Genomic DNA, 22777 nt, shown 5'->3' with positions numbered 1-22777 from the left:
CCTTTTGGAAGGAAGCCGCAGTACCAGCGGGGTCCATGGTCAATACACTGTGAGAGTGGATGGTCTGGAGCTGGAAACTCCAGGAGTGGATCCTCTGGGCCGTGGCACCGAGGGGCCCCAGGCAAGCTGCCAGGTGGAACCGACCCCTATACAGGGACCGTTAGGAGCAGGCCCAGGGGTTCGAGTACCACGGTAGCCGGTACACCAGGTGTGTACACGGAAGTGCGCTAACTACAGGATAGTGTGAGACAGGTACACGTGAGCACGTATGGCGAGTAATAAGTCCGGAGGTAAACCAAGAAAGACGCGTGCAAGGAGCACGACAGAGTACAGAATGGAGCAGCAGTCGTGCCAGGAGGAGTATTAGATTATAGGGACAGAGAGAGTGCCCGGAGGCACAGCGGAGCAAGAGACAGAGCACAAGATCCGAGTGGATGCCAGAGGGCACGACTGAGCAAAGACAGAGCGAAATGGAAGTTCAGAAAGGGTGCCCTGGAGCACCAAGAACACAAGGCGGAACAGAGGACCTGAGTACAGCCACACAGACGTCCCAGCCAGGAAGCACAACAATAATCAGGCACCTCCCATAGGGGAAGGTCGCCTGATATAGCACATGACTACTACACGTTCCGGGTCAGGTCCTCTAGCCAGAAGCACCTGACCACTACAGCTTCCGGGTCAGGTCCTCCTTTACCATAGAGAGGGCTGACCCGAGGCCTGGAGGACAGAAATGCGCCAGCACGAGCGCGACATGGAGGAGGCGAAAACCCGAGAGCGCGGCGTGCGCACCCGAGGAGGGACCCGGAGCAGGCGCGACACTGGAGAGAATGACGTCGGGACCGCAGCCCTGCCTCCTGGTGAGCACGGCATAACATACATGGCCTTAATGAACCATCTTTCTTGGCCACAAAGAAAAAACAGCACCTAAAGGTGAAGAGGATGGTTTAATATGACCCTTCTCCAACGACTCCTTAATATAAGACCACACAGCATCTTGTTCGGGTACCGATAAGTTGAAAAGCCGACCCTTGGGAAATTTACACCCAGGCATTAACTCAATTGCACAGTCATAACTCCTATGAGGAGGCAAAGATGTAGACTTACTCTCACTAAATACATCAGAAAAATCAGCCAAATAGTCAGGAATTAAATTTGCTGATGACACAAAGCTAGGAGGGATAGCTAATACTAGAGAAGAGAGAGAGAGGATTCAAAAAGATTTAAATAAACTGGAGAAGTGGGCAGCAACTAACAGAATGGTTTTTAACAGGGAGAAATGCAAAGTACTACATCTGGGCAATAAAAATGAAAAAAGCATATATAGAATGGGAGGAATAGGGCTAAGTGACAGCACATGTGAAAAAGACTTGGGTATACTAATAGATCACAGACTGAATATGAGTCAACAGTGTGATGCAGCAGCAAAAAAAGCAAATGCAATTCTAGGATGTATTAACAGAAGCATACAGTCTAGATCACGTGAAGTCATTATTGCCCTCTACTCCTCTTTGGTCAGACCTCATCTGGAATATTGTGTCCAGTTTTGGGCACCACATTTTAAAAAAGACATCAACAAACTGGAGCAAGTTCAGAGAAGAGCGACCAGAATGGTGACCGGTCTGCAAACCCTGTCTTATGAGGAAAGGTTGCAGGATTTGGGAATGTTTAGTTTGCAAAAGAGAAGACTGAGAGGAGACTTAATAGCTGTCTACAAATATCTAAAGGGCTGTCACATTGTAGAAGGATCAACTTTATTCTCATTTGCACAAGGAAAGACTAGAAGCAATGGGATGAAACTGAATGGGAGGAGACACAGATTAGATATTAGAAAAAACTTTTTGACAGTTAGAGTGATCAATGAGTGGAACAGGCTGCCACGAGAAGTGGTGAGTTCTCCTTCAATGGAAGTCTTCAAACAGAGGCTGGACAGACATCTGACTGGGATGATTTAGCGAATCCTGCTTTGAGCAGGGGGTTGGACCAGATGGCCCAGGAGGTCCCTTCCAACTCTACGATTCTATGATTCTATGATTCTATGAATATCATGAGACTGGGGAGAGGTGGAGAAAACAGGAGTGTCACTAAGAACACAATGACAACCCCAACTCACCACAGACACAGATTTCCAATCCAAAACAGGATTATGAGTTTGTAACCAGGGAAAACCCAGAACAATAGTATCATGCAAATTGTGCAACACCAAAAATTTACAATTTTCTTGGTGGTCCGGGGCGACCCGCATTATCACCTGGGTCCAAAACTGGGGTTTATTCTCTGCCAAAGGAGTAGCATCAATACCCCTCAAAGGGATAGGATTCCGCAGGGGTATCACAGGAAAACCACAACATTTAGCAAAGTCTAAATCCATCAGATTCAAAGCTGCTCCTGAATCTACAAAAGCCTTAGCGGAAAATGTAGACAAGGAGCAGATCAGGGTAATTGCCAAAAGGAACTTAGGCTGTACACTGCCCACAGCAAATGTGTGAGCAAAACGCTTTTCTCGTTTAGGGCAGACAGAAATAGCATGAGAGGCGTCCCCACAGAAAACACACAGCTTATTACACCTTCTAAACTCCTGACGTTGCGCCCTAGACAAAACCCTATCACATTGCATGGGTTCAGACGTTCGTTCGAAAGGCGGCAACGCCTCTCGTGTAGTTTTACGTTCACGTAAAAGCCGATCAACTTGAATGGCCAATGACATAGAGTCGTCTAGACCGAGGGAACAGGAAATCCCAACATAACATCTTTTACGGCTTCTGCCAAACCCTTCTGAAAGAGAGCTGGTAGGGCATCGTCATTACATTTAATAAGGACCGCCCACTTTCGGAATTTTTGACAATATAACTCTGCAGAATCCTGACCCTGGTTCAATGCCAATAAGGTTTTCTCAGCTTGATCAATAGCATTAGGTTCATCACACAACAACCCCAAGGCTTGAAAAAATGCATCCACATTAGCCAGAATAGGATCTCCGGGTGTCAAAGAAAAGGCCCAATCCTGGGGATCGCTGCGCAGCAGGGAGATGACAATTTTAACCTGTTGCACAGAGCTCCCCGATGAGTTAGGTTTCAAAGCAAAAAATAGTTTACAATTATTTCTTAAAATTCTAAAATTTAGACTGATCCCCAGAAAACACATCAGGAGTAGGGATTTTTGGTACAACAGCAGATGATTGAGCGAGATAGGCAGAAATTCCCCGCACTTCAGCAGCGAGCTGCTCAACACGATCAGACAATTGCTTAGTCTCCATTTAGAAAAATAAAAAAAAAATCTCCTTCTGGAGCCCCAGAAAGAGGAAAAAATATACAAGAAAAAAAAAATTCTGATACTTTTTTTCTATTTTTTTTTTTTTTTAATTCTTTCCTACTTTAGAGTACCCTAGAGTCTACAGTTAGGCTGGTGATTCTGTTATGATTGGGTCACCGAGGAGGAGAGCAAGCCCAAGCTAAGCCACAGAAAACCAGAGAGGTTGGTAACTAAGCGGATTGCAGACCCCTGATCCTAGCCACACAACTAGCAGTAGCCATGGAGCGTAACTACGATGATCCTAGATGCCTCGGCACAGCTGGAGAGCTAACTAAGCCTAAAGCAAGAAAGGGGAAATCTAAACTGCCCCAGAGCAGACCCCCAAAGGAATAGATAGCCCCAAACATATCTTGTCGGTGAGACAAGGTGAAAACACAAACGCAGGCAGGAAAATAGACTGAGCAAATGATGGGGCCCACACTGACTAGACAGGACAGGAAAGGAAAGACGATGTCTGCAATCACGCAAAAAAACCCTGCAAAAAGTCCAACACGTCTGATGCAAAATACACTAAAGTCGCATGACCTCGCCCACTATATCAACACACTGGTATATTCCGAAAGCAGAGCAAAAAGAGGCCAATCTAATAAGGGACAAAAACAAACTGGCACAAGCAGTAACATATGGACGGTGATTCAGCACAGCCCCAGCCGAAGCTGGCTGACCCACGCAAAACTGAGATAGACAAAACCAGATCAAATGCAAACAGAATAACAAAAGAACACTTAGCTGAACATGCAGGGACTGAGCTGTTAACATCAGACCTCAGGAGGCAAGAAGAAAATCACGAGCAGGGATAGAGGGAGTCGGCTGTCTTAAATCTCAATCTGAAACCCCAGATCTCCAATCGTCATCCTCATCATCAGGTGGCAAGCCTCTGTTAATCAGATCAGCTCCATTACCTCCAGTAACCACCAGAGGGAGCCCAGAAAGAGAACTCGCAACCCCTCTGTCAATCTGACCAGCTCCACTACCTTCAGTAATAAACAGAGGGAGGCCAGAAAGCAAATTCACAGCAGACATCATTCTGAGTGGGGAGTTGTATAGGGACATAATACTGTGCAAGGGCACTGTGTGGGGATATTCTGTATGGGGGCTGAGTGAGGATATAATTCTGTATGGGGGCTGTGTGGACACATTCTGTATGGGTTCTGTGTGGGGATATCATTCTGTATGGGGGCTGAGTGAGGACATAATTCTAAGTGGGGAGCTGAGTAGGGACATAATACTGTGTGGGGATATTCTGTATAGGGGCTGAGTGAGGATATCATTCTGTATGGGGGCTGTGTGGGGATATCATTCTGTATGGGGGCTGTGAGGAGCTGTGTAGGGACATAATACTGTGCAAGGGCGCAGTGTGGACACATCATTCTGAGTGGGGGGACATAATACTGTGTAAGGGGGCTGTGTTTATACATCTTTCTGAGCGGGAGGCTGAGGATACATAATACTGTACAAGGCGGCTGTGTGGGGACAGAATACTATGTAACAGGACTGTATGGGGACATCATTCTGCAAGGGGGCTTTGTAGGGGCATAATACTATGCAATGGAGATGTGTGCTGACATAATTCTGAATTGGGGTCTGTGTGGAGACAGAATACTGCGAAACAAGGCAGTTTGGGGATATCTTTCTGAATGAGGGCTTTGTAAGGACATCATACTATTTGAGGGGACATCTTACAGTGAGGGGCTCTGTGGTGACATGATACTATGTGGAGACTGTGGAGGAATCATACCGTGTTTGGAGCTGTTGATCAAGATACAAGGACTGAAAAACAGGAGCAGTATGATTCACCACTTTATATTCTGTAAACTTTACAAAAAGTAGTAAATTATAATTTTTTGACTAGATTCTACATGTAAGAATACATGTTACAATAAGACCTACTGTAAGGCTGGTGTCACACTACCATATAACACGACAGAGTGCTATGCGATAAAACATCGCATAGTACTCGGGCTACTGTTATACTATGGGACAGGTCACATCTGCGATTATTTTTTCATGCTAATTGGGCATGAGAGAACAATTATTGCATGCGCACTACAAGTCTATGATTGCGAGTGAAACATAGGACTGCACTCGGATGTCATCCCAGTGCATTTCGATATATGACGAGTCAGGACATAGAGGAGATGGAGAAATTACTTTCTCTGTCTCCATCTCCTCTGCACCTGAACTGTGATTCTTTCATGCAAGAGGACTGGAGCACAGCACGCATTGACACTTAGCTCCCATTCGCAGCAGAGCTGGGCGCCGAGTGTCATTAGCATGTAGCATCATCATATGTTATATGCTAGTGTGATTCCAGCCTAACATGTAAATTGACAAGCAAAACTAACAATATTTTGAACTTTTGACTTTCAGACTCCATGTCTCACCATCCACTACTACTTCGTGCATGAGACAACCCTCATTTTATAGACAATCATCTTGGCTATCTCACACATAAATTTGACTTGCAACTATTTAGCATATGATTAGTTTATACAGATTCTTGTCATGTCACTGAATTGTTACTGTTTTGCTTCCAAAAATGTGAATTTTATTTTTTTATTAAAAGCCAATCCAGCACCTCTACTTCTTTGTCACTTAACCATTTTGTTCACCAATCTTGACGTACGCTTCGGGGCACTCTCCTGGAACACTATGTCGTCCTTTTCATACCTATAGTACTCAAGTGTACGAAGTAACTCATTTTACAAGATACTCACATATAGCTCAGTATTGAGACCACCATCTATCAAGGTCTCGTATCCAACGTCTTTGGCTGTGAAGCAACCCCATATCATCAGGCTTCCTCCACCAAACTTGACAGTTCCTTCAATTTCTCGATTATCCTGTTTTTCCTTTGTTTCGTCCAGACCCATTTGCACCCATCAGAGCCGTGTCTATTGACTTTCATCTCATCTCCAAATCACCTGTTTCCAATATTCTACTGTACACTTTTCACACTTTTTTGCAAATTCAAACAGACGCTTCTTATGACGATATTGAAGTCGGGGCTACTTCACCTTCTTTCGGGCCACTATTCCAGACTTGTGTAATATGCGTTGCATGGTGCTTGCATGGACGTCAGTGATTTCACCAATAAGAAGCATACGAGCCACAGTGTTTGTTGCACCAGAACTCCTAGACCTTGAATATTTTTCCTGGATGTCCACCTCTTGGCTTTTGAATGGATGGCTAGACTTCATTTCATATTCTTCCAACTGTCATGGCATTCACATGATGCAGTTTGGCAGTTTTCTTGGCTGAGAGACCGGTACAGATGAGCTGGATGATGCTGTTTAATTTCTTTGTCAATCTTCTTCATGGTTTTTCCTCAATTCGAACCAGAGATCTTTCACTTGGGAATTACCGTAATAACATACTGAGCTATTAGGGAATGTGAAAACAGGTCGTAATTTCTAGTATACAGGAAATATTTTTTTTTTTTGGCAGCAAAATGGTAATGCAGTGACATGACAAGAATCTGCATAACTAAATCATATGCTAAATAGTTGCAAGTCAAATTTATGTATGAGATAGCCAAGATGATTGTCTATAAAATGATAGTAGTCTCACGTTTGAAGTAGTAGCGCATGGTGAGATATGGAGCCTAAAAGTCGAAAGTTCTAAACATTGTTACCCTTTTGCTCGTTGGTGTATTAACAACAGCACTATTCAGCATCTTCAATTGTGCTCAATAATAAGTGATAAAAATAAATATAAAAATATAAAACAATAATAATAAGCAGAATTAAGTTTGGTCATTTGGTGCAGCATTTCACAACGGTCACAATCTCTTATGTGAGCCCTTGGAAAAATTAATTGTCCACCCCTGCTAAAAATCATAAACATTATCTCTAAATAAAAAGTCCCATATCTCTGAACCTGTATGTCGGATATAAAAAAAAAAAAAAAATCAGTATAGTCAGAGGAGCGGCTGAAATGAAATAAGAGGCAAAACTGGACATTTTGGCTTGGAGAAATATATTTACTTCAAACTAGTAACTGACCTGGTTAACCAACAATCTGTTAGCATTTGACAAAATTTAGTGTTTTTCAAAATAATTTTAGACAGGAAAAGTACACAGATTACAAAAAAAACAAAAAAAAAGGATTTCTTCCCTTTATATCGTTTCCAACTATTCTGTCTCACATTATAATAAAGATGGAAAAATCCCGTATTTTTCAGATTGTAAGACGCACTTTTGTTCCACCAAATTTTGGGGGAAAGTGGGGGGTGCATCTTATAATCCGAATTTGTGTGCTGTGCTGTAGAGTGGGGGGGATCGCTCTGGCATGGTGTCAGGGGTGGGCTGGCTGCAGAGACAGCGGGTGGTCACGTGTTCCCGCTAATTAGGCTCATGTAATATTCACTGCACCCGCTGTCCATCACCTCGGTGCTAAAGCTGCGCCGAGTTGGTAGACAGGGGAGCGGTGCATATTACATGAGCCTTCACTCTCCCCTCCCCCCGCCCCGTCACTATATTCACCTTCCGATGATGGCTCCTGCTTCCAACATCCCCGTGGCTCTTCCTGTGTCTGTGCTGACATTCTCCTCCTGCGAGGGCGCGCGGCAGCAGCTGCTATTTCAGGCAGTTCATTGTAGCTTTAGGACCTTCCATCATGTGACCAATAGGACCTGCGGTCACGTGACTCCCAGTGGAGTCACGTGACCGCAGGTCCTATTGGTCACGTGACGGAAGGTCCTGAAGCTACAATGAACTGCCTGAATGAGCACCTGCTGGCGCTGCCATCATCGGAAGGTGAGTTAAGTGTTTGTTATTTTATCATGTGCTTGCCAGCAGGGGGGAATATAGGGATGGGGGGGCAAGGACGGGGGGGGGGGCCGTGTGAATGCCAGCAGGGAGGAATATAGGGACGGGGGGGGGACAGTGTGCATGCCAGCAAGGGGGAATATAGGGACGGGGGGGGCAATGTGCATGCCAGCAGGGGGGAATATTGGGACGGGGGGCCGTGTGAATGCCAGCAGGGGGGAATATAGGGATGGGGGCAGTGTGCCTGCCAGCACGGGGGGCATATCGAGAGGGGGGCCATGTGCGTGCCAGCAGGGGGGGCATATAGAGAGAGGGGGGGCCATGTGAGTGCCGGCAGGGGGGCATATAGTGACGGGGGGGCCATATCCAGGATGGGATAGGGGGGCTATGTGCCAGCACAAGGGGGAAATGTGCCAGGATGGGGATTATATAGATACCAGGATGAGGGGCATATATATGATTTGAAAGACGGACACTGGCATAAGACACACCTCCATTTAACATAAAAAAAAAATTCTCTTTTTCTTCACCAAATTTGGGGGTGCGTCTTATAATCAGGTGCGTCATAAAGCGAAAAATACGGTATATTACAAAATTCTCCTTTGTGCATGTCAGAATCTGAGACATTTCCCCCCTAACATGTCAGGTGGTAAGACAAATAGTTGAAGCAATAAGCTACCTTTTCCGCTATGTCTACAGTAAGATACAAAATTATTTATCTACAGCACTAAGCTAAATCTCACCACTCAACTATTCCCCAACTGAAAATAGCACTGATCAGCAACGTTTATGGTTTATATCGGTTTGCCACAAAGCGCTGTCATTTCTGTTGTTTGCCAAAAACTACTAGCGCTAGATGTGCCCCTTTGCCATATAATGGAATTCATCAGATTTTGCCATGATTTCCCTCAAATCTGCAGATGACTACAGTGTGAAAAGAACTGTATAATAATACCACTAGATAATCTCCATTTCACATAAGTACTTACAGCTAAACACATTAGGTCGATTTCTTTGTTTTCAATAAGAAAATCATGAATTGTTCTATTTTGTAATATTTCTTTTGAAATGTATTTGCAATGATCGATAAGAATATTGCCATGTTTACAAGTCATTAATGAAGTTAAATCTGGGCCTCGGCAATATAAATGAAAAGCTTCTTCTATGCCAAGAACAGGACCTTGATGAAAAAAGAACAAAAATTACAAGTTGTTAATACAGAAAAATTATTTTAGTTCTAATTTGAAAAAAATAAATTGGGGTTTAAGTTATATAGATGTATTGAAATACTGAATCTCACCATTAAAGAGAAGTAGATTTCCAAAACATAGATGTCCCGCTGAAGGGATATTTTCTTCTTGAGATGATACAAGATGACCAAGCATACAAAATGTTCGATTGCTGTCAGAGGAAAAACTTCCTTTTCGGGGAGAATTATATTCCAGAGTAACTTCTGCTTTCCTTTATTTGTTAGTTTTTTTCAGTGGGAGTAAAACAAAGCAACACAAAAAAATAAGAATTCATATATGCTTTTTTCAGTAATAATTATTTCAGACATATGGTAGCTTAAAGAGTTAATATAAAAATCCCAAGTTATTCATTTTCCAAACTTGCTGATCATTGCGAGACCGACCACTGGGACCTCCAGTGATCCCGATATCTTCAATGAAGCACAGGGTTGCATGGTTAGCCGCCGCTCAATTCATTGTCAATGGGACAGCCTGAAATAGCGGAGTACAGCATTCGGCTTTCCTCTGGCATTCTCAGACAATAAATGAAGCGAAGGGTAAGCACGTGCCCCTCTGCTCCAATCATGAAGGCGATGCAGAGCCGTGTTCTTTGGGTTCCAGAGCCCCAGCAATCAAAAGATTATCCCTTATCTCAGGGATGGAGGAAAATTTAAGATTTGTGGAATAATCCATTCAAAGATTTTATTATGTGATAAATGTCTGATAATGGGAGGCCTCCACTGCTGGGGATCCAAAAATCGCCAGTGCCCTGTGTACTAAACTCTGAATGGAGTAACGGTCACAAATGCGCACTGCGGCTCCGCTAATTTTCTATGGAGATTCTGGACATGTACAGCACTTGCCTATCTCTTGGAAGAAACTACCTTGCAAGTGCCACCCAGGAGATACTCAAATAGATTAGTGCGCTGGTCTGATTTTGCTGGCGCTGCGCCCAGCGCACAAAAATGCAACACAGTGCGTTTTTATTCACTGGGCGCAGCGCCAGCAAAATCAGACCAGCGCACGACCAGCGTACTCAATGCTAAATATAGGGTACACTGATCGCATGCAGCGTCATGTGATCATAGGAGGAGCTGACTGGAGGGGGCGTGACCGGGGGCGGAGCTTAGCGGCAGCCCTGCGCTGCGCCCGAGAACTCTAGTGTGAAACTAGCCTAAGACAAAACTTAAGGCAAAAAGACCCTAAAACAAGCAAAAAATGAATTCAGCTACAGTAAAAGCCTCACAAAGACGGAATGCCAGCGATTGGTGACATCCATAGCTTCCAGACTTCAGGCAGTTATTGCCTGCAAAGGATTCTTTACAAAGCATTAAAAATAAACACTTGCCTGTATCTGCAAAGCGAGCATGCTTCTGTTACCGTATCTGCACAGTGAGCATGCTTGTTACCGTATCTGTATAGTGAGCATGCTTCTGTTACTGTATCTGCACAGTGAGCATGCTTGTAACTGTATCTGTATAGTGAGCATGCTTCTGTTTCTGTATCTGCACAGTGAGCATGCTTGTAACTGTATCTGTATAGTGAGCATGCTTCTGTTACAGTATCTGTATAGTGAGCATGCTTCTGTTACTTTATCTGCACAGTGCGCATGCTTGTAACCGTATCTGTATAGTGAGCATGCTTCTGTTACCGTATCTGTATAGTGAGCATGCTTTTGTTACCATATCTGTATAGTGAGCATGCTTCTGTTACCTTATCTGTATATTGAGCATGCTTCTGTTACTGTATAGTGGGAATGGTTCTGTTACCTTATCTACTGTATATAGCGAGCATGCTTCTGTTACCTTATCTGTATAGCGAGCATGCTTTAGTTATTGTATCTGTATAGTGAGCATGCTTCAGTTATCGTATCTGTATATTGGAGCATGCTCCTGTTACCTTATCTGTATAGCGAGCATGCTTCAGTTATCGTATCTGTATATTGAGCATGCTTGTTACTGTATCGTGAGAAAGCTTCTGTTACCTTATCTGTATATTGAGCATGCTTCTGTTACTGTATCATGAACAAGCTTCTATTACCTTATCTGTATAGTGAGCATGCTTTAGTTATCGTATCTGTACAGTGAGCAAGTTTCTGTTACTGTATCGTGAGCAAGCTTCTGTTACATTATCTGCATAGCGAGCATGGTTCAGTTATCGTATCAGTATAGTGAGCATGCTTGTTACTGTATCGTGAGCATGCTTCTGTTACCTTCTCTGTATAGCGAGCATGCTTCAGTTATCGTATCAGTACAGTGAGCATGCTTCTGTTACTGCATCGTGCGCAAGACTCTGTTACTTTATCTGTATATTGAGCATGTTACTGTATCGTGAGCAAGCTTCTGTTACCTTATCTGTATAGTGAGCATGCTTCTGCTCCCTTATCTGTATAGTGAGCATGCTTCTATTATCTTATCTGTATAGTGAGCATGCTTCTGTTACTGTATAGTGAGAATGGTTCTGTTACCGTATCTGCATAGTGAACATGCTTGTTACTGTATCGTGAGCATGCTTCTGTTACCTTATCTGTATAGTGAGCATTCTTCTGTTACCTTATCTGTATAGTGAGCATTCTTCTGTTACCTTATCTGTATAGTGAGCATTCTTCTGTTACCTTATCTGTATAGTGAGCATGCTTCTGTTACCTTATCTGTATAGTGAGCATTCTTCTGTTACCTTATCTGTATAGTGAGCATGCTTCTGTTACCTTATCTATATAGTGGGCATGCTTCAGTTATCGTATCTGTATAGTGAGCATGCTTCTGTTACTGTATCGTGAGCCAGCTTGTTACTTTATCTGTATAGTGAGCATGCTTCTGTTACCTTATCTGTATAGTGGCATGTTTCTGTTACCTTATCTGTATAGTGAGCATGCTTCTGTTACCTTATCTATATAGTGGGCATGCTTCAGTTATCGTATCTGTATAGTGAGCATGCTTCTGTTACTGTATCATGAGCCAGCTTCTGTTACTTTATCTGTATAGTGAGCATGCTTCTGTTACCTTATCTGTATAGTGGCATGCTTCTGTTACCTTATCTGTATAGTAAGCATGCTTCTGTTACTGTATCGTGAGCAAGCTTCTGTTACCTTATCTATATAGCGAGCATGCTTCAGTTATCGTATCTGTATAGTGAGCATGCTTCTGTTACTGTATCGTGAGCATGCTTCTGTTACCTTATCTGTATAGTGAGCATGCTTCTGTTACCTTATCTGTATAGTGGCATGCTTCTGTTACCTTATCTGTATAGTGAGCATGCTTGTTACCTTATCTATATAGTGGGCATGCTTCAGTTATCGTATCTGTATAGTGAGCATGCTTCTGTTACTGTATCATGAGCCAGCTTCTGTTACTTTATCTGTATAGTGAGCATGCTTCTGTTACCTTATCTGTATAGTAAGCATGCTTCTGTTACTGTATCGTGAGCAAGCTTCTGTTACCTTATCTATATAGCGAGCATGCTTCAGTTATCGTATCTGTATAGTGAGCATGCTTCTGTTACTGTATCGTGAGCATGCTTCTGTTACCTTATCTGTATAGTGAGCATGCTTCTGTTACCTTATCTGTATAGTGAGCATGCTTGTTACCTTATCTATATAGTGGGCATGCTTCAGTTATCGTATCTGTATAGTGAGCATGCTTCTGTTACTGTATCATGAGCCAGCTTCTGTTACTTTATCTGTATAGTGAGCATGCTTCTGTTACCTTATCTGTATAGTGAGCATGCTTCTGTTACTGTATTGTGAGCAAGCTTCTGTTACCTTATCTGTATAGCGAGCATGCTTCAGTTATCGTATCTGTATACAGGAAAGATGTATATCTTTGTACCGTGTTAGCCAGTGGATAGAAAAATATTCAGGATTGAGAGTCCTCAGTGAGCATGCTTCTGTTACTGTATCGTGAGCATGCTTCTGTTACCTTATCTGTATAGTGAGCATGCTTCTGTTACCTTATCTGTATAGTGAGCATGCTTGTTACCTTATCTATATAGTGGGCATGCTTCAGTTATCGTATCTGTATAGTGAGCATGCTTCTGTTACTGTATCATGAGCCAGCTTCTGTTACTTTATCTGTATAGTGAGCATGCTTCTGTTACCTTATCTGTATAGTGGCATGCTTCTGTTACCTTATCTGTATAGTAAGCATGCTTCTGTTACTGTATCGTGAGCAAGCTTCTGTTACCTTATCTGTATAGCGAGCATGCTTCAGTTATCGTATCTGTATAGTGAGCATGCTTCTGTTACTGTATTGTGAGCAAGCTTCTGTTACCTTATCTGTAAAGTGAGCATGTTTCTGTTACCTTATCTGTATAGTGAGCATGCTTCTGTTACTCTATAGTGAGAATGGTTCTCTTAATGTAACTGTATACTGAGCATGCTTCAATTACCATAAGTATTTGGAAAGCATGCTTCTGCTTTTGTATATATGTAACGCTAAGAACCTCACATTTTATCAGTGTAGTAATAGGGTGATTCATGTCTGTAGTGTTTGCAAAGTGCTGTAGCATTGTTTTGGTATTTATTTTTGTACTCCAGCCATAGCATTGGTGTTTCCCAATAGGAAAACAAATTACCCAGCCAAGTCTTGTACCTGTGGCTGGATATAATCCATGTTACATCTTCTGCCTTTACAAGACAAGAGGAGGTAAGCTGGTTAAGAATGGGACACTGCTGTGTGCTTGTCCTTCAGTCTAAAACTTATATAGTAAAGATCATAAAAATAGATTCACCTTAAAAACACATACTATTTTGACATAATTTCAAACTTTAATGTTGGCATTTTCATTTATTACAAAATTGGAGAGGACGGCATTTGATAAAAAAATAAGCAATTAAGAACATAAAAACCTACCTTTGTCCAGAGACCCATAGCATTATTTTACTGCACACTTTGTTCTTACTTTCAAAAATGTCTTTACATGTAAATGCCAAGTGTTGCCAGTTTCCAGAATTTAATATGTTCTCTTGCGTTTCAACTTGTGCCAAGGGGGTTAATTTACATTCATCACTTGTGCTTGAGCATAGTCTATAAAAATATAAATTAATTCTGTCAAAATGTGTACCACGCACAACTCCATCGGGTCACCATGGCAACAATCAGCCCCTCGTGATGACACCGATTGGAAAGCACAGGAAGCCCACTCTTTCTGCCTGTCTTCTAAATGCAGCGATCGATATAGATCGCAGCAGTTAGAGGGTTAAACTGCCGGGAGCGGTATGGAACGGCACTGCTCCTTTCAGTGAGTGCCGGATGTCAGCTGTCATATCTGCTGAAAACCCAGGGGCGATCGAGTGGCAACAACTCCTAAGTCCATAGAAGAAAAAAAAATCTCAGACTAATTTAAAAAATTTGGCCTGGTCAGAACGATGAAAAATGAAGATGAACACGGGTGGCAAAGACTGATGCACTGACCAAACACTGATGAAACTTGGATTCAAAATACTGATACAACGCATCTATTTTTTGCATACATGAGAAATCATTCACATCTAAATGAGGCCTCAATCTGAGGACAATGAATAATTCACTTTCATTTTTTAAGTTCAACAATTTACTGCTACAAGTGCATATCTACCAACTTTGAAAAATAAGAAAGATTTACACATATTGTTGCACATGTAGCCGAATATGGCAAGCTTTGACAATAAAAAACTTACCTAAACTTATCCAGTACATTATACTTGTCCACACGTAAATACTGTTCGTGCCACCCATAGAGTATGAAGATCCTCATAGAGTCCCTGCACTGTAAGATGACCCCGCAATACATTCATCCCCTTCACAACATGATGCCCCTTACTCTACTCAAAGTATGCTGCACTACACGTACTCAACATGCACACAGTATGAAGGCTGCACAGTTCTTCTCCCTATGCAGTATGATGGCCACACAGTCCCACCTACCCCCCCCCCCCCCCCTCCGCACATAGTATAAAGTCACCAGAGCTGGCCTCCACACAGTCATCCCACTTGTCTGTGCGTTCTGTCAAATTCCTGCTCCTCTGCAAATGGGCTGGTCTTTCCTGCCTAGTCATGTTACCTGGAGAACATGCTAAGACTTCATGTCCTATCACATTCTCAGGCCACAAGACTGGGCAGCAGTCTCTTCCCAGCCAATATCGTGGAGCAAGGACCTAATGGCTCTCTGCTCCACCATTACATTCAACTGTCTTTGAGTCCTGAGGATACAGATACAGTTGATGATGACACTTATCTCCCAACCATCCCGCATTTGAGTATTTGTCCTAGTATGTAGGAAGCAAGAGACTCTTCCACTCATACTAATGTGATTTACATCATTTGTCTTTTTCACCTTACAATTAAAAATGTAATGCTAGTAACTCACTAAAGTGTAAAAGAAGTAAACAATTTAGCAGTATAAGAGCGATTACCTAAAAGTAAAACAACCCGATGCCACATTGAACCAGATCTGCATCATGAGCACCTTAGAGCCCAAGGACAGCACATGCATATAACCATCTTCTAAAAGTCTGTCAGAAGTGGAATAATCTGCTCCAACGATCTTGTCACTTGCTGAAAATAAAATACAAACAGAAACTTTTATATAACATGGTGCTTCATGAATCTGTTGCAATTATGCTTCTGAAATTGTCCTGAATCAACACTGAAGAAATGTTTTTATTTCAAACATCAGTAATCAACATGTAAGTTTGTTAAGTACCCTACATCATGACACATTCTACACATGATAATGCACACAGTAAGTTCCTATTTAGGATAAAAGAATAAAACTATGTCCCAATAATAAGGGGAGAAGTTCTACTTTTGAAAAGGGAATCTGTCACAAGGATCATTCCTCCTAAGCCGTGAATATGTGAATGTACGGATAGTAGAGATGGTTAGCACTCGACTAGATGGTGTGGATATACGATGCTAGTGAAAAGGGAACTGGTAGTCCCATTAGCATAAGTTTAATATAGAGTCACTGCACACGTGAATTTTTGTTCAAGTGAATTATTTTTATCTTTATTTGACGGTGAAGAAGCGACAGCTTTTGAAAATTGCTGTCATTGGTGGCAGTGGGAGATGCAGGCACCGCCATGCCTGTGCAGCGGCGCCTGCATCTCCCACTGCCACCAATGACAGCAATTTTCTTTGGGCACATTTTCATTATAGTGTATCCTCAGGAATCAGGATCACTCGCCATAAAGGATAATCCACTGAATTTAGAAACATTGCCTAACAGTGAAACCATTTACCCGGTGACTACAACCTCTCTTCTCCAAAGGGCGACTATATGATAAAGGCCGTTGTGAGGCCGAAACGTCAAAAGCTGTCGCTTCTTCACCGTTAAATAAAAATAATTCACTTGAACAAAAATTCACGTGTGCAGTGACTCTATATTAAACTATATGTGCATGTATTCCTAAGAAGCTGAATAAAATGATATCTTGAAATCAGCAATCTGAAGTCTAGGCTATGTGCACACAGGGCGTTTTTGATGCGTTTTCGCAGCGGTTTTTTTCCGGCGGAAATGGGTCAAAAAGGCTGTGGAAACCTTGTGCAAGCTAATTCAATAACAATCCTGAAGTGTTGTGTGCATGATCAGTAAATTTCTTTTGCGTATTCGCAGTGCATTTTTTTCTGCAGCATGTCCATTCTTTGTGCGTTTCAGCAGCGTTTCCCACACATTGACTTTAATTGAGTCAGTCAAATCCGCAGCAAAAACGCAGGTATAAAAATGTTTGTGGATTTGCTGAGTTTTTGTTTGTGTTTTTACAGGCTTCCCATGGTGTTTCCCAAGCTGTCATCTGTGTGACAGTGTGGGAAACACCAGCGCAGTGATTCTGATCGGCAGTAATGCTACCACCAATAAGACCGTCAGTCACAGATGTCAGATGTCTGCGCTGTGACTAGAGTAATGTGACAGTGCACGCTGCCCGAGAACCGACATCAGGCTATTGCGCCTGGGTGTTGCTGAGGCCCCAGATCCCGCCCCGCAGTGTGTTATGATGGATTCACACTGCGGGGCTGGGGCCTCAGCAACACTCAGGCGCAATAGCCCGATATCGGTTCTCGGGCTGCACGCACTGTGCATGCCCGAGAACTCGTCACAGTGCAGGCGCCGGCATACAAAACAGGAGGAGGTGGAGGTGCACAGGGGCATGGTGGGCGGCACCCAGGCACAAGACAAGGGGCATGATGGACGGATGGTAGGCGGCACCCAGGCACAAGACAAGGGGCATGATGGACGGAAGGTGGGCGGCGCCCAGGCACAAGACGGGGGCATGATGGACGGATGGTGGGCGGCTGATACAGGGGGATACACCATACCTATGGGACGCATTACAGGTATGAGGACCTATTTATAAAAGTTGATATTTCAGCGTTACTAGGGGTAAACAGAAACAGAAGAGCCACCTTCACAGAATACAGCCTTGGTGCTGCTGAAGGTGGCTCTTTAACTTAAAAACGCCCTGGGGGGGTGACAGGTTCCCTTTAAGGCACCACCGCTGCGTGAGAACTGCTCTCAAAGACATCAGGATCGTTGTGGGACACTATGGATTATCTTCTCTGCGAACAGCTGAAGAATATTGGGGGTTTATTATATTATTTTTGTTGCAGGAGACATTGGCTTCGGTGGATTAGGTGTTCGGTGGGAAGAGTTTAATTTAGATTCAATAATGGAGTCTGTGTCATTATTTCAAATAAAGGACTTTATTCTGGATGTCTTTTTTTTATAATATCACTATGGGGTTAGTAATGGGGGCGTCTTATAGACGCCTAAACTTTACTAACCTCCGGGCCTGATGTCAACTGACAATACAAAGATGACATCAACCCCCCCCAACATCACCCCACCTGCCACCGCTATAGGGCAAGTGGGAAGAACGAGGCTAAGTGCCAGATTAGGCACATCTTAATGATTCGCCTTTTCTGGGGTGCTGGTTAGATTTTATAGGGGACCCTATGTCAAATTTTTCTGGGGTCCCCCTGTAAACTAGTCAGTAAAGGCTAAGCCGACAGCTGTGAGCTAATATTAACTGCCTGGGAACCTTTATGGCTATTGACTCCTTCCCATAATATTAACATTAGCCCTCAGTCGTCGGCTTTCCCTCTCTTGGTTATGAAAATTATGCGGGAGCCAAAACAATTTTTTTTCCTTTAAATTAAGAGTTGCTGTTTGGTTACTGCCTATATAGGTTCATTCTGCTAACACTCCTACATAGGATGGCGACAAGGAGTGTGTGTGCTTGTGTGTATTTACTTATCAGTTTAGTAATGAAGGTGTCGGGCTGACTTTTCATTACTAATCATGGGGCTGGGTGTCAATAACAGCTGCTGAAACCAAGCCCTAATCCCATTACTCAGATGCTACCGCATCAGAATGAAAAAGGTGGTGTTGAACCAAGAAATTACATCACAAAACTTTTTTCTTTAATATCATTATTTAGCTCAAAAAAGCCTTCAATGCTGTGAAAAATAGCGTGCAAAAAACGCAAGCAAAAAGCATGTTTTTGTTGCCAAGAGATGAAGAAAACTTGCAGAAATTTCTGCAAGCAAATACTCAATGTGCACACATAGCCTTAGAGAGACATCCATGTTTTTCTTATATGTAAATGAGCTATACAGGACTATGGGGTGGGCTCTGATCTAAATGAGTCTGTCTCCTGAGCTTATTTTACATGAAGGGGGACTTTACCAGTGTGATGTGTAATGACCACGTTCTGCTCTCCTCATCTCACGGCAGAGCTGTATGTGATTAAAACTGACACGTCTGTAGGTTCCTCTCAGTGATTCAGCCTCCATCTCACAGACAGACAGGGTTACAATAATTTTGCAATATAGAAGAGCTGTTAGAGCTGCAGCTGCTTAACATGTTGGGTATGAGACAAATGTCAGTTCTACCGTACTGTAAATAACATTGTGCCCCGTGATTTATCCCTTTGATGGCATATGTCGTATATTTACGTCACATGTCTCGTACCTAACTTTGTCGAGGGCTCTGGTGCTGAGCCTGCATCTTTCTCTGTACATGACAGCTGATTTAATCAGCTGTCATCTGCTTTTAACAGCAGCAGGTGGATCAAAGCTCAACCGGCAGCTGTGAACCAGTTAACTCATGTGCCAGACAGAAGAAAGTCACAAATCCCACCTATCAGTGTCTGTCACGTGATTGGGGGGTGGGGCGCCAGTGGTCTTCAGAAGACCCCCGTGCCTGCCATAGTTCATGACCGGCATTCATAGGAGATCATGATTTCTACTATACATAGAGCTGATGCACTGCTATGCATAGCATAAGCGATCAGATGATCGCAGCTTCAGGTCTCCTAAGGTAACTATTAAATATTGTAAAAAATAAAAAAAAGTTTTAAAAAATATGAAAAAAACCCAAAAGCTCAAATCAGCCCCTTTTGCCCCATTAAAAATTAAAGAAAACTACAACACATATTTGGTATTGCTGCATTCAGAAGTATCCAATCTATCAATCTATATGATAAATTAATCAGATTGGAAAACTGCGTAATGAGAAAAAAAATCAAAATGACAGAATTACATTTTTTGCCCGACGCAACATTGAAATAAAATATAATAAGAGGCTATTAAAACTTTGCTAGAAAAAAGAGGGATCCAAACAGTGCTTAAAAACCAAGAAATAACACCACATTCAGGATAAAACCCAAGTCAGGTAGTGATAGAATGTGTCCTCACATAGAGGTTGGTTCAAGGGCAAGCATATATGAAAAATGCTGCTCTCTGAGCCAAAGTGTGAGTAAAAGCTGTTATTTGGCTCAGAGAGCAGCATTTTGCACGTATGCTTGCCCTTGAACCAACCTCTATGGGAGGACACATTCTATCACCACCTGACTTGGGTTATATCCTGAATGTGGTGTTATTTCTTGGTTTTTAAGTGTCGTTTGGATCCCTCTTTTTTCTAGTTCATACTTTTACTATGGACAGCAGGTGGTTGTTGTCAACCAAAGAGGCAGCTGGAAACCTTATCATTGTTCACGTTTAGCGCCAGTGGACCATTTTTTGTCATTAAAACTTTGCATCTATCCCAAAATGGTGTCAATAAAAACATCAGCTCAGGGTGTAAAAAATAAGCCACCAATCAGTCTCGGAAAATGGACACAAACGCAAAATCTTTTTTTTTTCATACACGTTTGGTATCTGCGTACTCATACTGACCTGGGGAATCATAATGGCAGGTCAATTTTACCATATAGTGAACATGGTAAATTAAAATACCCAAAAAGCAACTGGGTAATTGCACTTTTTTTTGCAATTTCTCCACACTTGAATTTTTTTCTCTCTTCCAGTACACTATATGGTAAAATCAATGCTGCCATTCAGAAGTACAACTCGCCCTGCAAAAAAACAAGCCTTCATTCGGCTAAATTGACAGAAATATAAAAAATACATATATTTTGCAAAAGCAGTAAGAACCCTCCACAAAACTATAAAACCTAGGTATTGCTGTAATAACCTGCATAATGAAATCTTAACTTTTCAATTTTTGCACAATGAGCACAAAAAATTAAATTTAGAAAAACTTGTTTTTCAATATGCTATATGGTAAATGGAAATGTACCACTAAAAATAAGGTTTGTCCCCCAAAAAAAAGAAGCTCTCATACGGCTATATCAACATATATGGGGAAACAAACATTTAATCAAAAACAGTGCCTGGTCTTTAACATGTTAATTTTTAAAAAAATTGGACTTTTATAATCAAGCCTACCTGTACTTTGGGCTTGAAAAGGAAACCTCTTTTTTCTCTTTGTCTGTTTTCGTCTTATCAACCTTTCTGATTCTAGACTGCACTCCTGTTTCACCCACAGAGTAAGACTGAATCCATCCGACATGTGTGGCCAACAATTCTGACCAACCAGAGGTAAAAGGATAGGTGCAATATGCCAGGGGCAGAGCACCTGATCACAATGAAGATCTTTATTTTGCCATGTTTTTGTTCTTCGACAGAATGCTGGTAATTTTCCGGCGGTAGAGCCAGAAGATTTGTGCCCAATACCGTTTGCTCCCATCAAGTTCTGTTGCAGAGGAAAGGTCACGTGTGTCAGGGGTATCATGCCACTGTTGGCTTCAGTGATCTTGAGGACGCCTTTTAATAGGATTTCCTAAAACAATAAAAGACCATACATTTAGGAGTAAAATAATGTACTTAGAAAAGTCACATTAGTGAGACAACATAATACATTACACTCAGATAAATGTGAACTGCTATGTGCTCTATTGGTTTACCTATCCCAATTTATTTGGGAGCCATCACTATTTCATACTAGAAACCTTTGGTAAATTGCAATTTTATTTATTCTATTAAATTGATGGTTTACTCACATTAGGCAAAGAATTTTCCAAGAAACAATGTAACAGGAGGGCAAGCTCATCTGAATTTATACTATGCCCCATTAATGTAACCAGAATGTTGATCAATACGTCATGACAATCTGAAAGAAAGGAACATATTTATTACACAGAGCGGCCGACACAAGGCTTTTTCCCGCTCTGTAGCATTACTGTAAACGTAACATTTCATGTCATCATTTTGATTCCTTCAGCTCATCCTGCATATTATACGTCTAAGGCCTCTTTCACACTTCCGTTTTTTTGGTCAGTTGCAATCTGTGAAAAAATGCAAAAGACGGATCCGTTTCCGTTGTGACACAACAGCATTCGCAATGGGCAGAAAAGAAACAGTTCATATGAATGCTATCTTTTCCCTGAGGAAGCCACCTGTGTGTGGCGATACGCATGGGAGCTGATGCCACACTTAGGTTCTCTCCATCCTGTGGCGCTGCTGGCCTGATTTGTTCACTCTGGGGCATATAATGATCCTAGAGTATACATAGATTCATATGAACTTATTTTGTTCATATACCATAGCTGTTGGGCATCCATAATTGCTGAGTCTCTTATATCTGACCTATATAGCTAAAATCCCTGCTTAAGGATAATCTTTCTTTATTCCCTTTGCAAGAAAAAAATCAGTTTATTATCAGAGAAACTGTTTCTTTTCTGCCCATTACGAATGCTGTCGGACCCCTCTCCTTTGGTATTGTATGCACACTTTTTTCTGGTTGTATACATCTTTTTGCATATGTATTGATTTTGTGCATATATGTGATTCTTGTTAACTTGAAGTGTGTTATGTCACATATTTATCGTGAAGTTGTATATATATTTAAGCCAGTTATTTTTCTGGTTGTACACATCTTCTTGAATATGTATGGACTTTGTGCATATATGTGATCCATGTCAACTTGAAGTGTGTTAGGTCACATATTTATTGTGAAGTTGTATATATTTAAGCCAGCCTTTTTCTCCACAGCCTTTTGTGAGAACCTTGTGTGGTTTGCCACAGCCTTTATATTAAGGTGTGGCACTGTGTTGGGTTTCTTTGCATATATTATATGCAATTGTAATTGTTTTTATATGTGTTTCGGTTTTGTCATGTATGATTATTAATAAAATCTGATCTTTATGTATCA

At 42.1% G+C, this 22777-nt stretch overlaps 1 protein-coding gene across 3 annotated transcripts in view; it reads right to left on the bottom strand.

Moving 5' to 3' along the window:
* Positions 1 to 22777, bottom strand: part of LYST (lysosomal trafficking regulator) — a 722897-nt gene that overhangs the window by 463289 nt on the left and 236831 nt on the right. For all 3 annotated transcript variants that reach the window (XM_073560091.1, XM_073560092.1, XM_073560093.1), the window contains exons 10-15: positions 21627 to 21736; positions 21013 to 21406; positions 15699 to 15840; positions 14158 to 14331; positions 9379 to 9539; positions 9068 to 9258 (exon numbers count right to left, since the gene is read on the bottom strand). In XM_073560091.1, the coding sequence (XP_073416192.1) occupies positions 9068 to 9258; positions 9379 to 9539; positions 14158 to 14331; positions 15699 to 15840; positions 21013 to 21406; positions 21627 to 21736 (1172 nt within the window). The remainder of the gene's footprint in view (positions 1 to 9067; positions 9259 to 9378; positions 9540 to 14157; positions 14332 to 15698; positions 15841 to 21012; positions 21407 to 21626; positions 21737 to 22777) is intronic.

This window comes from Dendrobates tinctorius, unplaced genomic scaffold (genome assembly GCF_039654945.1).
Source record: "Dendrobates tinctorius isolate UK_male_01 unplaced genomic scaffold, ASM3965494v1 ptg000293l, whole genome shotgun sequence".
Classification (NCBI taxonomy): Eukaryota; Metazoa; Chordata; class Amphibia; order Anura; family Dendrobatidae; genus Dendrobates; species Dendrobates tinctorius.
The sequence above is the reverse complement of the archived record's forward strand: the minus strand, read 5'-3'. Positions and strand labels throughout refer to the sequence as shown.